At 43.4% G+C, this 18,033-nt stretch overlaps 1 protein-coding gene across 9 annotated transcripts; it reads left to right on the forward strand.

The window, feature by feature from the left end:
- The first annotated feature begins 4,194 nt into the window (after nucleotides 1-4,194).
- On the forward strand, nucleotides 4,195-17,482 carry LOC105012671. 9 transcript variants are annotated; one of them, XM_034294582.1, is made up of 19 exons: nucleotides 4,195-4,297; nucleotides 4,502-4,703; nucleotides 4,909-4,994; nucleotides 5,117-5,252; nucleotides 5,368-5,485; nucleotides 5,679-5,795; nucleotides 5,940-6,054; nucleotides 7,040-7,186; nucleotides 7,269-7,386; nucleotides 7,604-8,682; nucleotides 9,007-10,776; nucleotides 10,882-11,742; nucleotides 12,877-12,953; nucleotides 13,125-13,251; nucleotides 15,476-15,654; nucleotides 15,925-16,036; nucleotides 16,355-16,423; nucleotides 16,821-16,955; nucleotides 17,090-17,482. In XM_034294582.1, the coding sequence occupies exons 2-19, from the start codon at nucleotides 4,523-4,525 to the stop codon at nucleotides 17,321-17,323; spliced, it is 5,661 nt and encodes a 1,886-aa protein (XP_034150473.1). In that variant the 5' UTR covers nucleotides 4,195-4,297; nucleotides 4,502-4,522; the 3' UTR covers nucleotides 17,324-17,482. The 9 variants fall into 9 exon arrangements, with proteins under 9 accessions (XP_034150473.1, XP_034150477.1, XP_034150475.1 ...); XM_034294586.1 differs by having other exon boundaries at nucleotides 9,007-10,566; XM_034294584.1 differs by having other exon boundaries at nucleotides 9,007-10,116; nucleotides 10,357-11,742.
- Nucleotides 17,483-18,033: the final 551 nt, after the last annotated feature.

Here is an 18,033-nt window from a genome sequence, read left to right on the forward strand (position 1 = left end):
CAGCTATACCACCTGCAAGATTCGGGGCCTCATAGACAACTATTACAAAAGAATGCATGCTGTCATTGATGCTAATGGGGGAAATACACAGTATTAAGAACTAAGGGTATGCAGACTTTTTAACATGGGTCAGTTCATTTATTTCTCTGTTGCCATGTTTTGTTTTATGATTGTGACATTCTGTAATGACCTACAGTTGAATGTGTATCCCATAAGAAATAAAAGATGTGTTTATTACAAGTTATCTGTTACGTTACCAACAAAAGTATTGTAATCTGATTACAGATACTTTTGAAAAATGTTTGATTACTTTTGGATTACTTCAATTAAGAACGAATAGTCATGAGCTTTGGGTCATGACCGAAAGGACAAGATCCCGGATATAGGCGGCCGAAATGAGCTTTCTCCGCAGGGTGGCTGGGCGATCCCTTAGAGATAGGGTGAGAAGCTCGGTCACCCGGGAGGAGCTTGGAGTAGAGCCGCTGCTCCTCCACATCGAGAGGGGTCAGCTGAGGTGGCTTGGGCATCTGTTTCGGATGCCTCCGGAACGCCTTCCTGGGAAGGTGTTCCGGTCCCGTCCCACCGGGAGGAGACCCCGGGGAAGACCTAAGACACGCTGGAGGGACTATGTCTCCCGGCTGGCCTGGGAACGCCTCGGTGTCCCCCCGGAAGAGCTGGAGGAAGTGTCTGGGGAGAGGGAAGTCTGGGCATCTCTGCTTAGACTGCTGCCCCCTCGACCCGGCCCCGGATGAAGCGGAAGAAGATGAATGAATGAATGAATGAAGAACGAATAGGTGCGCGAAATAATTATGACATACTTGAGTTTATTATTTAATGTTTGAAAGAAAAAAAGAATTATGTGCGAAAAGCTTCGGATATCTTAATTTTTATATACAGCAATGTCAGAACTCTTCTCAAGTAATTGCCATTTCTCTTTCAACAATGTTTTGAAGCAATTAAAAACCTGAATAACACAAAAATTAATAATAATAGATTTTGGGTTATGTTCAGATAAAAAGTCAGATTCTGGAAGATCGAGGGTTATTGGATTAATTGAAATTACTAAATATCTGACATACCTATAGCATGTAATGTAGGTAATGCCTCTTAATATGAAATAAATCTAAAAGTAATTCAAAGTAATCAGATTATGTTACTGAGTTTGAGTAATCCAAAAGTTACATTACTGATTACAAATGTGTACAGGTAACTTGTAACTGCGGATTACATTTAAAAAGTAACCTACACAACCCTGACTTGATATTATACAAAGCCCTTTATTGATCAGCAGTCTAAAATCCCAAAGAGAAAGCAACCACAACAAATAGATGAACAGGGGCTATGAAGGACTCAATAGGGTCGAAACCTAGAGAGGTGACTTAGGGGTGGCCAGGCCAATGGCTGTGTCAGGATGAAGATTATAAGAATACCTTTTTTTTGGCCTCAACTATATTTTTGCATATTAAGATGACCAGCGGAGCCAACAAATATAGGTGGGCTATGTTCAGAGTCATTAGGCAGAATCCAGGGCAGCTGGATAGGATAGGGACAACAGGAATCGTGCAGGAAACTGCATAAGCCTGATGATTCAACCAGACACAGGAAACATTTGAGGTAGCATTCCTTACATCCAAACTGGGGACTGAGATGGGACTGGGCCAACCAAACAATAATTAGCTCCACCCACTTTGCCAACTGCCCTTGATGCTATTTTACCACAGCCACACAGGAAGAAAGTGAAAAGGTGAACAGTGTTTGAGGTCACCAAGGCAAGGAACCATCACCGTAAGTCTTTCCACAAAAAAAAATCCTCTTATTGCTGTTACGTTAGTGTAATGCAAATTACATTTGCATTACATTTATTGGATTTTACACAATGAATATATGCTGCTCAAAATAATAAAGGTTGCACTTAAATCACACATCAGGTCTGGATGAACAAAATATATTAAGGATCAAAATCTTGACATTGTGTAATTTGTTGAGAACAAAATTGCGTAACAAAGGTCAGTGGAAAGCATGTGGAGGTCTGTGTGACCCTCCAAGGATATGCCTCTCCAAACCATCACTGACAAACCGCCAAACCGGTCATGTTGGATGATGTTGCAGGCAGCATAATGTTCACCACAGCATCTCCGGACTCTTTCATGTCAGTCACGTGTTCAATATGAACTCGCTTTCATCTGTGATGAGAACGGGGCATCAATGGCACACCTGTTTCTGACAGTTTGGTCATAAACATGCACACCAGTAGCCTGCCGGAGGTCATTTTGTAGGGCTCTGGCAGTACTGCTCCTGTTCCTCCTGGCACAATGGAACAGATATCGTTGATGCCCTTCTACGGCCAGTCTAGTTCTCCTCATGTAAAGGTCCATCTCCTGGTAACTCCTCCATGCCCTTGAAACTGTACTGGGAGACACAGCGAACCTTCTTGCGACGGCACGTATGGATGACCCATCCTGGAGGAGCTGGAATGCCTGCGTAACCTGAATGGGCTGCAGATACCACCTCATGCTAGTAGTGACAAGGACACCACAAAACGCAAAACTAGAGAATAATCAGTAGAAGGAAAGATAAGCAGAGAGCGATTGTCTGTGGCCACCACCTGCAAAATCATTCCCTTTTTTGGGGTTGTCTTGCTGTTGCCTCTCCAGTGCATCTGTTTCATTTGCACCAAAACAGGTGACATTGATTCACAATTGCTTATGCTTCGTAACTGGACAAGTTGATATCCCTGAAGTTTTTTTGACTTGGTGTTATACTGTGATGATTACGTGATCCCTTAATTTTTTTGAGCCGTGTACATGACACATCTTGGACTCACCAATCACAGGACCTGACTTTCAAACCTGATGTTTCCGGGAAACGGGTTGCTATGAAAACGATGAGCCTTCTATGTGTTCCAGAGAAGGACTCAATACATAGGGACATTATCACTGTTTTAACAATACTTGACACCTGTGTCCAACCCCACACAAAAAACATTCTTCCAGAAAACCACCAATTATACCTTAACATAATTTGGTTACTACTTGTGCACTGATTTATGGCCTACAAGTGTGGACCTCGGAATCTAAAGGATCTGGAAATATTCTGTGTGGAGGAATGGTCTCAATCCTTTGCCAGGTTTTCTCCAACCTAATTATGCATTATCGGAGAAGACTCAGAGTAGTTATCTTGGCAAAGGGAAGTATTTAATGAATGTGTGCAAATAATTGTGGCACACATATATTTGAGAAAAAAACGTTTTATGATAAGATTTTTATTTTAATTTAATTGTTTTCATTTTCATTTAAGGTTAGACATTTTTTTGCTAATTTGAACTAAAAAATTTGCTGAACATTTTCAAATAACTACAAGCAGTAGATTGTAGCGCATTCTCCACCGAGTCCGAATATACCCGCTCTGTTGTCGTGGCACACAATTTGTAGACGCTATTACATTTTGAAGGGTAAACAAAAACATTTGCAAAACATTTTCTAAAAACTAAAAGATGTAGATTGAAGCCCCCGAGTCCGAATATGCTCCTTTTGTTGTCATGGCACACTTTCCGTGGGCGCTATTAAATCTATAAAAAATGATAATTTGGAAAAAAATTACTAATTATTGATTGATACATTGAAAAGTGTGGATTGTAGTTCACCTTCACCTGATCACAAACACATACTTTTCGTTGTCCTAAATTAGTTGGTTTTGACGGGCGAATATGAATGTCCACTGAATGTCCATTATAAAACTAACTTTACCTGGCTCCATCCTCCCCCGAATCCAAAATAGGCCTACCACTTTTGTTGTCATGGCACACTTTTTGTGGATTCTATTGCATTTTAATATCATTATAAACAAATATATTTTAGAAAAACAAAAATATATATAAAATCTTGATTGATACATTGAGAAGTGTGCATTGTAGTTCACCTTCTCCCGATCAAGAACCCATACTTTTCGTTGTCTTAAATTCGTTGGTTTTTGACGGGCGAATATGAATGTCCACTGAATGTCAACTACAAAACTTTTCGGTGAAAAGTCAATATAGTTAAGAAACCTGTCTGTACATTGTATACTATAATAGTGCCAAAACAAGTTTATAAACATTTTTTATTTATTAATTTTCTTAAATTATGTAACGATTGCTTTTGGCTTTTATTTTGAAATTCGAATGTGACTTCGTCGTTTGTTTTGTTAGCAGAATACTACTTGTCGATTTGCTGCGTGAGCAGAGGGTCATCAGTAATTGTCAATTGCGTGAACCGTTTGCTTTTGTCTTCGTGCCACTATGTGCTAGTTGGTGATTGAGGTAAGCTAGTCTGTAGGCCTACTAGGTCCGTTTTAGTCTATGTCAAAGATGAATGTCTTAACTTTATTAATTAACTGCTATGTCGTTAATTAACTTAACTATCACGTGGACGTCAATTGAAATGTAAATGTAGGTGAATGCTTTGTGTTGTTGTACACATTTCACTAAATAACTGACTTCGATCTATGTTCATCTACGGGTAAGGCCTTTTTAATAGTTGGCGAAATGGTGTCTCCGAGATCTGGCGGTGGGACAGTCTCAACAGCTTTACCCGTGCGACCTGTGTGTTCCTACAATAGTTGTGGTTTCTGTGGTAGGGATCTTAAGCATGAAAGAATTCCTCAACTTTTACCATGCCTGCACTCTGTTTGCCGGGAGTGTGTTCCCCTGAGTGAATTACAGAGAGGTAAGCCGTATTATACGATTATGACGATTATTTCAAATTGCCACTGTCTTAATTCAGTCCAGGACTGTATTGCTATTTACATTGTCCAATAATTTAAACATGCCACACATGCTTATCAAAAGAAACACTCCTGGGATCAAACTAATGTCAGATTAGCAATCCTATCTCTCCTGTGAATTAAATGTCCCTTCCATTTTTCAATTAGAATGTCCTGTATGTGGAAGCCAGTACTTTTCTTCAGAGATCACTGACAACCCATTCTTCTCCAAGTTCTCTGACTTAAAACCCCGGGTAGGTAGTTGATGAGCTGCTTTAAATAGAAAGGAGAGTGGGATGATATTGTCATTCAAGGTGCCAATGCAGTAGACTGTAATAACGGCTGTTGTTATCTCTCTCTCTTTTGATCTTGGCAGTGTGGGGGTTGTGATGAGCCAGTGGTCTGTGGCTGGTGTGCTGAATGTGTCGAGCCGCTCTGCTCCGTCTGTGTAGCAGCCCATAAGAGGGTGAAATTAACCCGGGAACACAGCGTCCTATTCCGTTTGCCTCCAGGTACAACCTTCCACTATGGTCACGCCAGAGTAAAGCCACAAGCTGTTGGCAACAGCAACTAAGCGTTAAAACCAACAGTTGGCTTTGTTGGCCTGTCAATGTTCTTCATCTCCAGGTTTTAGCAGGGCGGTGTTGTGTCCAATCCATAGCAGAGAGCAGATGAAGCTCTTCTGTGTGACTTGTGATCAGCTGACTTGCCGGGATTGTCAGCTAACCTTCCACAGGGAGCACAAGTAAGATTTCTTTGCAAGTGGCAGGAAGGATGACATGCTGTTCCTTATTTTCCCTTGTGCTTAAAACTAGTGCTTTCTGGTAGTCCGTCCACTATCCAAATGTTAAATGTCATTCCTATCTTTAATTTTAAGCTCCCACTCTTAGTCATATCGGTTTTTTGTAATGAATTTAATAACTGTTGATTTCCTTTAGGTACATGCTTGCTCAGGAGGCTTTGCCACAGCAAAGGGAATGGTTACAGTATCTGATGGAGACTGTGAAGAAGCAGAGACCAATTGTACAGCAGAACCTTCTGGAACTGGAAGGACGGTCAGTTGTTAACACCTGTGTATGGTTGGTTTTGGAAGGATGGTCAGCGTTTTACGTGTGCGTTTGTATTACTGTTGATTTTGTGTCACAGAAGAATAATGAAATAAAGAATTAATGTTATAGTGGTGTGACATTTGCCTCCAGGCTTTCCGACTTGGAGGATCTGCAGGAGAGTTTGAGGGCCGAGGTAAAAGATATCCTGAAGGTCATCTGGAGGGTCCTGGTTAAGAGGGCCATGCAGCTTTCCAAGGAAATGCAGGTAGCAATAACAGATTAGCAGGATCACAGGAGTAAAAGCAAAGCAATATAATGTGATTGCTGCTTCGCTAAACCCTTTAGGCTATGCAATGGAAATCTATTTCTCTTTTCTTGTCTTCGTCTTCTTTTTGTAGTACTTATCAAAGTTGTTGCTTTAATGCCCCTGAGGGAATTTGGCAAGTAGGTGAGAAATGGGCCACTCCATTGTTCCTTTTAATGATGTTTTACTTCCTCTACTTTTAGCATTGCAGATTAAGGCTTTGTTTAACAAAAAATGTATGGTAATTGCAAACCCTTTTTATAAGCCTAGGTTACTTTGAGGATAAAAAGAACTTAAAAAGAATTTGGAAAGTGACACTTTTTTGTCTATCTGTATTCAAAGACTATGGGGTGAAAGCGGTTAAAAATAAGTGCCAGACAGATCAGAAAACAAACCAAGGAAGAGACCATGATGTAGAGGTGTTTTTCTACATCATAGACCGACTGTTCTCTAACTTTAAAAGTAGGTATTTTCAAATATTAGCATTACACACGGGCAGCCTATTAATGCAAGCAAAAGGCAAGACCCCAACAGGCTGTCTAAATGGCTATTTACCCCATTTTATTTTACTGTCCTTCCAATTTTGTGATTCAATGCCACAGCTGCCCTTGCAGTGACTCGGACCATTGCACCACTCGATGCTGTCACCGTCAATGTTCCCTTTTCTTCACCATTTCAGTAACTTCATTACTGAAAGCAATGACGGTGTGCTTTTTCGAACACAAGGACAGTATCCACAAGTACCTGATCTTCTGAACGTTACACGATTTTGCTAATGCGTTTCAGGGTCGGCCATTTACAAAGTTAACTTTTAGGATTTTGCAATTACACGGTTCACATTTACAGGTGTTCTTTATTGCCAAAATCCAGCCTTTATACATCAGCACCCCAGCTTGTTAAAAGAAACCCTAGGTAGAACTGTTGTCATTGACTGCTGCTGGCCTAGGATCTCTGTCGGAACGAGAGCGAGTGTGTCACGGAGAGACAAGCCCAACTGAGGAAACTGGGAGAGAGGCAGGAGTATGTGCTGGCCTTTACAGAGAATACTCTGAAAAATGAGGACCAAACCTTACTGCTGTCCTGCAAAAGACAGGTAAGTCCACTATGAGATGGGAGGTAAAATACCTGTGTGCTGGCAACTTGTCTCCAACCATCCACCTCGATCCACTTTTCAGATCCACGCTCAGCTGCAGGGCATACTAGCCCAAACCCAGGACCTCTACGCAGTGTCTACTATGAAGGAGTTGAAGCTTTATTGTCACCAGGACTTCTTCAGAACCATTGGGTGCTTTGGTATGTGTCAAAGCAATGTGACCTGGGTCACCTCGGCCATTTTTGTATGCTCCTATTAACAGTGTTACATTTTTGTCTTTTTCATTTTGACTCCATTCAGTGCTTGCATTTTTGTGGGATTGATGTGCCCAAAAATATTCAGAATGTTTTATCCCCTGAGAAGTTCTTTTGAAGATTGTGGTTATCATTGCTAATGTGTCATTCTGTTTGTGTTTAGGGGAAATAGTGACTAAGGAGGTCCCATTTGCTCGGTTAAACCTGAAGAAGACTCATGGATCTGTCAGCAGTCCCATTCAAATCAGTCCTCCCACTTTTTCTTTGGAAAAGCAGAGAAAAGAAACGGCCTCTTCAACATTGTCACCTTCATCCCAGGATGCTTCCAGTATGTATAGACCAGCAGGACAGCCATATCACTATGTCCCTCACGCTACCAGGCCCTCTTCTCTGGCATTATCTTCCTGTTCAGACAGCCCTCTGTCAGTCTCTTCTACTTCTGCTGTGAATGCCACCAATCCCCTGCGTTCTTACAAAAATGACGTAAACGCTGAAGACCGTGGCTGCTTGTCATTGTCAGCGGTTTCCCAGAACGGCCCTGTCCCATGTCACAGGTATCCCGGCGGTACCTCTGAGACTGACCTGGTGACGGACCCTGGCACCCAGAATTGTCATGCCAAAAGAAAATCGGCGGGTGAAAGTGTGGGTCCTGAAAATAAACGGTACCGCTTGCCACCCTTGAAGATACCAGCAGACTCGTCCTGTGAGAGGGATCCCCCCGTAGATGCAGAAAATCAAATTGCGTACCAGGCTGGCAAAGTAATGAAAAGGAAAGCTATGTCTACCAACGTGGACCGGAGTGCAGTGCCACCAGTGGACAACACCCAAGCTACCAAGGTTTTAGTTCACCATCAATCAAATCACATTACCAAAACAGCCAGTCAGGTGGTTTTTGCTCCTTTCAAACTCCCTGTAACTCGGGGCCCATCAGCAGCCAGTGACATTCCCCCTAGCACCCTGAATGCCCCACCCAGCACTGGATACAGAATGGCTGTTCCCCCGTACTTGGTTATTTCCAACACCGCTCCAGTTTCCAGTCCCACCGCAAATATGGGTTGGCTTGACAATAAAAGCCTGGTTTTTATTCCTAATGGCATGATCTTCCAGACACCCATTGGAGGGGTTCAGAACCAACTGCAGGCCGGTTCTGTGCCAGAAGGAAAATGCCCACAGGGTCTTTTGCAATGTGTGGATAACAGGGTGTCTGACATGATAACTCGTCAGCCAGCGTCCCCTCCTACGGTAAGTGGCAAGTAACTGCATTAACTGTTTGCTTCTTATCCATCCCATAGTATCTCTTAGTAATTTATCAGCAGTTGTCTGTCTTGTCTTTTTCCTGTCACTTATATTTTAGTCTGTTTTCCTAAATCAGATTTTGTTGTCTTATTTTGCTGGTCAGTTTGTGCAAATAATAGGAAATTGAAGTTTGCTAAATCACATTGGAAAACTCCTGATTCATAACTAAGACAGCATTATCTGTATTAATTAAAAAATATATATTTTAGTAAAACAAAACACTTAGTTATTGATTCAGTGTCAGTATTTTCATTCACATCCTCTCCACAGGAAGCTCCTCAGTCACAGTCCACAGACTTCTCAACACACAACACTTCTCAATTCAAAATCAGAATGAAAATGGTGAAGACTGTTCCTAAGGTTCAGATCACAAAGCAGCCTGCTAAGGAACGCCCTATGGAGTCAGGATTGTGCCAAAAAGATGAAGTTGCCTCGACTTTCCTTGTAGACCCTACTCCTGTCCAGACAAACTCTATAAAAATAGATATTGCCCAGACAGAAATTGACCTCTTCCAGAAGGACTCAAATCTGACAGTTGTACAGAATGAGACCCATCAGGCTAAAAAGACTAAAAACACCCAGATGGAAATTGTTCCTGCTCAAGCAATTGGAATCAAAGAGAACCAAGTGTGCCATCCAGTTAAAAGCCCAATGCAATTTGTGAGGGCAGATGTGCTTGACCCTTCTCAAACTGTACACACTAACCAAGCTCACAGTGTCCAAAACAGCATTGTGCAGACTGATTCTGGCCATACAAAAATTGTCAACATTAGTACACAAGTATCTAGTATAACAATCAAGGATGAATCACCTGCCACATACAGCTTGTCAGTTACAGGCCCAATGCAGCCCATGAAAGTAATCATGTCTGACACTCCACACTCTGAAAATGTTCAGACTGACCATATCTACACAGAAAGGGTTCATGTGACTAATAAGGCAAAAGCAGGTTTTGTCCAGACTAAGATGGTGCGTAGGGACTCTGTCCAGATTGGAACGCCGAGTAGGGACTCTGTCCAGACTGGAACGCAGAGTAGGGCCTCTGTGCAGATTGAGACAGTTCAGACTGAGATGGTGCATAAGGACTCCTTCCAGAACGAAACAGCCCCGATGGACCTTGTCCGGACCGACACGTCGCAGGTGGACCCTGTCTGGACCGAGACAGTTCAGACTGAGATGGTGCATAAGGACTCCTTCCAGAACGAAACGGCACTGATGGACCCTGTCCGTACCGACATGTCGCAGGTGGACCCTGTCCGGACCGAGACAGTTCAGACTGAGATGGTGCATAAGGACTCCTTCCAGAACGAAACAGCCCCGATGGACCCTGTCCGGACCGACACGTCGCAGGTGGACCCTGTCCGGACCGACACGTCGCAGGTGGACCCTGTCCGGACCGACACGTCGCAGGTGGACCCTGTCTGGACCGAGACAGTTCAGACTGAGATGGTGCATAAGGACTCCTTCCAGAACGAAACAGCCCCGATGGACCTCGTCTGGACCGACACGTTGCAGGTGGACCCTGTCCGGACCGAGACAGTTCAGACTGAGATGGTGCATAAGGACTCCTTCCAGAACGAAACAGCCCCGATGGACCTTGTCCGGACCGACACGTCGCAGGTGGACCCTGTCTGGACCGAGACAGTTCAGACTGAGATGGTGCATAAGGACTCCTTCCAGAACGAAACGGCACTGATGGACCCTGTCCGTACCGACATGTCGCAGGTGGACCCTGTCCGGACCGAGACAGTTCAGACTGAGATGGTGCATAAGGACTCCTTCCAGAACGAAACAGCCCCGATGGACCCTGTCCGGACCGACACGTCGCAGGTGGACCCTGTCCGGACCGAGACAGTTCAGACTGAGATGGTGCATAAGGACTCCTTCCAGAACGAAACAGCCCCGATGGACCTCGTCTGGACCGACACGTTGCAGGTGGACCCTGTCTGGACCGTGACAGTTCAGACTGAGATGGTGCATAAGGACTCCTTCCAGAACGAAACGGCACTGATGGACCCTGTCCGGACCGACATGTCGCAGGTGGACCCTGTCCGGACCGAGACAGTTCAGACTGAGATGGTGCATAAGGACTCCTTCCAGAACGAAACGGCACTGATGGACCCTGTCCGGACCGACATGTCGCAGGTGGACCCTGTCCGGACCGACACGTCGCAGGTGGACCCTGTCTGGACCGAGACAGTTCAGACTGAGACGGTGCATAAGGACTCCTTCCAGAATGAAATGGCCCCGATGGACCCTGTCCGGACCGACACGTCGCAGGTGGACCCTGTCCGGACCGACACGTCGCAGGTGGACCCTGTCTGGACCGAGACAGTTCAGACTGAGACGGTGCATAAGGACTCCTTCCAGAACGAAACGGCCCCGATGGACCCTGTCTGGACCGACACGTCGCAGGTGGACACTGTCTGGACCGAGACAGTTCAGACTGAGACAGTGCATAAGGACTCTGTCCCGACTGAGACGGTACTGAAGGACTCTGTCCAGACTGAGACGGTACAGAAGCAGACTGAAACAATGCAAAAGGAGATTGAAACAGCAAATAAGGATTCTGTCCAGATTAAGGCAGTGCAGATTGAAAGAGAACATGAGGACTCTGTCAGAACTGAGACAGTCCAACCTGGGACTGAGCCCAGGGACTCGGTCCTGGGTCAAATCACCAAAAGGAAATCTGCTCCATCAGAATTTGCCCAATTTGAAACTGGGAAGGCTGAACCTGTGGCAGAGGCTGAAATTGTGCCAACAGAAGCTATGAATGACCAGACTGGTACTGCACAGATGAAACCAGCCCACTACGACACTGGCTGTAAAAACGTTGTAGAGAGTGTAATTCTAGATACAGACCGAGCCCCAAATGATTTCACTGACATTATTCAGACTGAAATGTCAACTCCCAACAAATCTGTGGAATTGGTCCCCAACAGCACTCTGATCGAGATAATAGACCTCACTCTTGACCTCAGCAACGATCTCTGCTCTCCTGTGGAAGTGAGTGTTTTCTTTTTTTGGATGATTGCCATCATACTGTCACTCTAGCCTGTACAGAGTTTCTGCAGCCTCTTACCCAGCTGACAGAGCAAAATTTGAAAATGTTGCATAAATTGCTGCACCATTATCATTGTCTGGTTTAGGTCTGCATCGGTCTGCCGTATTGCAGTATCTCCAGAAAGGGCAATTGGCTGTCACCTGCCCTCCATTGAGGCTCTGTGACTCTAGGGTAGAGCTCTTCCTGGATATTCCAGTTGAACTGTCTCCATGCCATTTTTATCCGACACCTACAATGTCCATAATTATTTTGTAGAATCAATACCCAATCTGACTGGGATTCGATGTTGGTCGTATCCATTCCAAAATATGCCAGAGATGATGGATAATCTGGATTTAAATTGTCTGATATGTATCCAAATTATTTTAACATGCCCAGCAGTGAACATTCAAGTTTCACACGTATTTTATGTTCTAGCTTGGCCAGCTTTCTTAAAGTAATCCCTAATTTAAAATGTTATAGAAAACCTAATTGCAGTTATTTTGGCTAAAGGCTGTCCTACCAAATATGGAGTCTAGGGTGTTAATTATTTGTAGAGACAATTGAGGTATTCAAAGAAAGTGGCAATACTTTTGGCCACTACTTAATATATGGTGATTTTCAGACCCCTGTCCAATTTTCTCATATTACTTAATTACAAATGCTGCATTGAAATGTTATTCTGTTTCTTCAAATTTCCTCTGACATTTCTTCTAGTCATTATAGAAGATACCAATTACCTTTTGGTGAACAGAAAACATCCTTGTTACTTTTCATTGTATAAGATTATTTGTATTTATAATAATGTTATACAATTTTACTAGGAAAGAAACACTATTCAGATTAATTGCTTTTAACAGTTGACCCTGTCTTCACAAAACCTGTAGAAATTCAGATGAATTTAGCGAGTATTGACAGATCAGCTGGCGATAATCTCTAGCAGGCAGTCAACATTGCATAACCCCAGCGTATTTTAGGTTGAACTACTTAACCGTTTTTATTTCAAAGTTGTGGTCATTTCAAATTTTGTTCCAGCAATAAGCATGACCTTCTCTTCTACAAGCAGCAAAATGAAGCAATTACTTTATTTTGTACAGGAGGACGATGTCGAAATGGATAATGCTGTCAAAACCGCTGAGAGGAAAGACACAGGGATGTCTTTTGGGCTCGATAGGTGACAGATCTCTTTTTTATTGGCTTACACTTATCAATCAGGATGGCTGGTGATTTTGGGGTACGGGACTTCAGTGTTTTTGGGATGTAGTGGAATGAAGTGTGCTCATGCTTTGCTGTATCATGTCGGGTCCACCTGGATGGGTTGTTTCCTCATCTTCGATTTCTGCAGATTTCTACAGGTGTCTCTGCTTCGGATGCCGTTCCTCGATGCCCCTTTGGGAGCCCCATCGACTTGCTTCTCCCTCACGGGAATCAAAGAGCAGGAAACTGTAAAGGCAATCCTCAAAGACACGTCGGTAAGGCCAACTGTTTGTTTTCTCTGACCAGTTTTGTGATTTTGTCTGCATGATGTAATGAATGGAGTAATTATAACCACCATATCAAGGTAAACCTATTCACATAGCAACCTCACTTGGGAACAGCATGCTTGCAACTCCAGGGACGTGAGTTTGATTCCCACAGAGGTCCAGTATAAGAAAAGTATTACAAATGCATTTACACTCCAAGGCCATGGTTTGGTCGTTCGCTACCACATGTAATACCACATGAAACACTGGTTACACACATTGGTTAACAACTGGGTTGATACTTGGTGCTTCAAGTACTCATATTCAGATCTCAGAAAATCACATGCTGGAAAACCTAAAACAAATATCCTCGGGCACTGCTTTGCCTTCCAGAATTGCATGTCTTTAGCATCTAGGATGCTAATTTGGGTTGAGGTCTTGTGACTACAGTACATATGGCACTCATGTAAACTAAAATTGTCTCTTGGAAGTGACTATATGTGCTTCGTGACATGGCACATTATCCAACTGGATGTATCCATGTAATGAAGGGCAAACAGTGGCTATTAAGGAATACGTTTTTTGACAATGTTCAGATACACTATGACTTTCAAACATTGCCACGGTAGTATGTAGACCTATTACTAAAGTAAAGAGATCAAATAGCGAATGTCTAGTCTTGTCTACTCAATGGTAACAGCAACTCTAGTTTAAACTATGTAAGAGGTATAGTGTGCTATAGATGTATGTTTTACCTGGATCATCCCAAATGAGCTTAAATGAAATATTTACAGGACTAGGACTAACAAGTATACACTCACCTAAAGTATTATTAGGAACACCTGTTCAATTTCTCATTAATGCAATTATCTAATCAACCAATCACATGCAGTTGCTTCAATGCATTTAGGGGTGTGGTCCTGGTCAAGACAATCTCCTGAACTCCAAACTGAATGTCAGAATGGGAAAGAAAGGTAATTTAAGCTATTTTGAGCGTAGCATGGTTGTTGGTGCCAGACGGGCCGGTCTGGGTATTTCACAATCTGCTCAGGTACTGGGATTTTCACGCACAACCATTTCTAGGGTTTACAAAGAATGGTGTAAAAAGGGAAAAACATCCAGTATGCGGCAGTCCTGTGGGCGAAAATGCCTTGTTGATGCTAGAGGTCAGAGGAGAATGGGCCGACTGATTCAAGCTGATAGAAGAGCAACTTTGACTGAAATAACCACTCGTTACAACCGAGGTATGCAGCAAAGCATTTGTGAAGCCACAACACGCACAACCTTGAGGCGAATGGGCTACAACAGCAGAAGACCCCACCGGGTACCACTCCTCTCCACTACAAATAGGAAAAAGAGGCTACAATTTGCACAAGCTCACCAAAATTGGACAGTTGAAGACTGGAAGAATGTTGCCTGGTCTGATGAGTCTCGATTTCTGTTGAGACATTCAGGTGGTAGAGTCAGAATTTGGCGTGAACAAAATGAGAACATGGATCCATCATGCCTTGTTACCACTGTGCAGGCTGGTGGTGTAATGGTGTGGTGGATGTTTTCTTGGCACACTTTAGGCCCCTTAGTGCCAATTGGGCATCGTTTAAATGCCACGGCCTACCTGAGCATTGTTTCTGACCATGTCCATCCCTTTATGACCACCATGTACCCATCCTCTGATGGCTACTTCCAGCAGGATAATGCACCATGTCACAAAGCTCGAATCATTTCAAATTGGTTTCTTGATCATGTCAATGAGTTCACTGTACTGAAATGGCCCCCACAGTCACCAGATCTCAACCCAATAGAGCATCTTTGGGATGTGGTGGAACGGGAGCTTCGTGCCCTGGATGTGCATCCCACAAATCTCCCTCAACTGCAAGATGCTATCCTATCAATATGGGCCAACATTTCTGAAGAATGCTTTCAGCACCTGGTTGAATCAATGCCACGTAGATTTAAGGCAGTTCTGAAGGTGAAAGGGGGTCAAACACAGTATTAGTATGGTGTTCCTAATAATCCTTTAGGTGAGTGTATATTGTAGTATGATAGGAATTACTGATACTGTGACAGTTTTTTAGGAGTTGTTACAGTACCGCAAGGTCACAATGTCACAACATCCCATTGTATTTTAATAAGAGATTTTAGAGAAACCGGGCCACTGACTGTAATGTGTTATTAGTTTAGGTTTGGGTTTTTTGATATTTTTGACACTCATTTATACCATTCATACATACAGCCAGAGAGTTGTTCCTCTTCAAGCCCGGACAGCAGGAGGAGCACCCGCCAACGGCGCCCCCATTTGGGGAGGAGGAAGCACTGCACGGCTTGTAAGACCTCTGGGAAGCTCATTCAGTGTGTCTGTGGACGGGGCTTCCACAAGGACTGTCACATTCCACCCGTCAGTTTCTTAGCGACGTACGTTTGTTTTATTAACTTTGTAAATTGTATTTTTTAAATATGCATTTATTTAGATTCAGCCCTGTGTTATGGTGATGGGGGAGGGGGAAATCGTAAATATAACTGTTGCCTTTATGGCACCTTTGGCAAAGTGCACCAATTCTTTGTATCCCCCCCCTCCCCCACACACACATCCCAATTTATGTTGTCTTACAATTTGCATTGTATTTAGAAATGTGTCAATGTGGACCCTGTGAAATCATTTTGGCCTGGGGTGTGTGTTGCCAGTCTTAGTGAGCGCTGGCGGTGTATGTTGTGCCGGGACCTCTCCGATCCGGCTTGGCAGCAGGACTACAGCGAGCCTGACGGGGAAATGTGTATGAGCCCTTCTGACCAGATGGTGAGCCGTTCTGCAGTATGTCTGGGGATGTCTGGCAGCTTTCACTTCAATATGGCCGCCTGTACGTACGGCTGTGCGTGCCCAGTTCTCCGTCTGACCATGTCTGGGTTCCTTGAGCATGTTCTCTGTGCGTTGTCACTGTTTTTGGTATTGTTTGCACTACTCATCTGTTACCTGTTTAGGTTGATCCTATTTGGTTGTTAAAGCCGTCTTGGGTATTTGTCTAAGGTAGTCTACAATGGCTCTCTCTGATTCCCTGTCATTTCTTTTTGTCTCTGTCTGTTTTGATCACTCACCCTTTTGACGTTGAACCCACAGAGATGTGAGCGCCTGCTGCTTGTCCTGTCATGCAAGAAGTACAGTTTTGTCCTCTACAGACAAGCAAAGGTAATCAAGTGCAACTTTCTTTTTATTAATGTCATAGTTATTTTAATACTGGCTTATAAAATGTACTGAATCCTGAAGGCTGGTTCACCCATGGTACATGACACCACATCACTTTTTACTTCTCTAATTGCATTGGTAACCAGTTTGTGATAGCAAAAAGGCCATCTCTGGGGTTTGTGGTGTACTGGATATACGTACCCCCTCAGCCCAGTTGTTAATCTAATTGCAGCCTAATTATATTAATGTAGTTATGTAATTATAATTGTGCTGAGTCTTGTGACTTCTCTGAGCGTTTATTGAAGTTGAGGGGTAGCAGACACAACTAGTCCCCCTCCAATGAAGCGTTACTGTGTTGTTCCGGTCATTGAATTAGATTGTCTTGGCCGCCCCTCTTTAGCGCTCGTCCCCTTGTCACTACATGAACATCAGCCTGATAAGGGGACGGTTACTGCGGAAACTGGTCCCGCCTTATCGCACCCCGTCCGAATTTGTGTCCGATGTCTGGTTTCTCCTCCATTTGCTTTTAAAGAAGGTAAGGGCAATGTGGCTGTCAGTATTTTGTCAAAATACAACTCATACCTTTCTTGTGAATTGTGAAACATGCTGTCTGTATTCATTCATATGCTTTAATGAATCTAAGTTTCTTTCTATCACTCTTTTTGTCAGTATTCCAAGTCCGTGAACCGACTTAGGGCATGTTTTAGAAAGGAGCTGGGCAAACTTTTTGAGGGCATCTTGCCCCCTTCCCTCCTCGTTAACCCCCACCAAGGGGAGGAGGAGGAGGAGGAAAGGAGTGCAGATCCAGAGGAGAACAAGGAGTTCACCATGAAGGGAATCCGAGCTCTCTTGAAGAGAAGCGGTCAGGCAAATGCATCTCACACAGGGCTCAATGAAAGATAGAGTATGACAAAAGCCTTTTATTTGTATATGTTCACACAATTGTTTAACCCATTGAGATATGGTTTGGTTACAACCCGTCTTATACACTGAGGACACATTTGCTTTTTGTTTGTGTTCTTCACCTTGTATTTTCTTGAAAATAAACATTTTTTTAGTGTGTGTCATTTGTCCTGTCAGGTTGGTAAACGGCTAAAGTGAATTGATTTGAACTTTTCAAACATGACCAACATCTGATTTAAAATCTCTCATCACCACCAGGTGGCATTGTTCATAAGGGAAAACAACTGAACGCTACGTGTTGTTTGGTTCCCCAATCTTATAGGTTCACAGATCAATATGACCAATCCTTGCAAGGGTAATTTATTTGCAGCAACTATATCAGGGTTATTCAACTCTTACCCAATGAGTGCCGGTGCCTGCTGGGTTTTTGTTCTACCTCATTAATTGCCCCCGCTTGGTGTCCCTAGTCTAATGTCCCTGTTATGGAGTTGCAATGAAAGAATGGAACAGGCTACATAATCTGTTCCCAAGAACATTTTAATGTTTCAATGATGAATGCTGCCTTATTATTGAAGTTCTTTATTACCTCAATGAACATTTTCCCGGTGGCACGACTCCATTTTCAAAGTACTGGATAAAATCTTGCACAACGATCTTAGATGTAGTATTGTGTCCAGTGAAAGACTAACTTCCTCTTGTCATGATGCCGT

This window comes from Esox lucius, chromosome 10 (assembly GCF_011004845.1).
Source record: "Esox lucius isolate fEsoLuc1 chromosome 10, fEsoLuc1.pri, whole genome shotgun sequence".
NCBI lineage: Eukaryota > Metazoa > Chordata > Actinopteri > Esociformes > Esocidae > Esox > Esox lucius.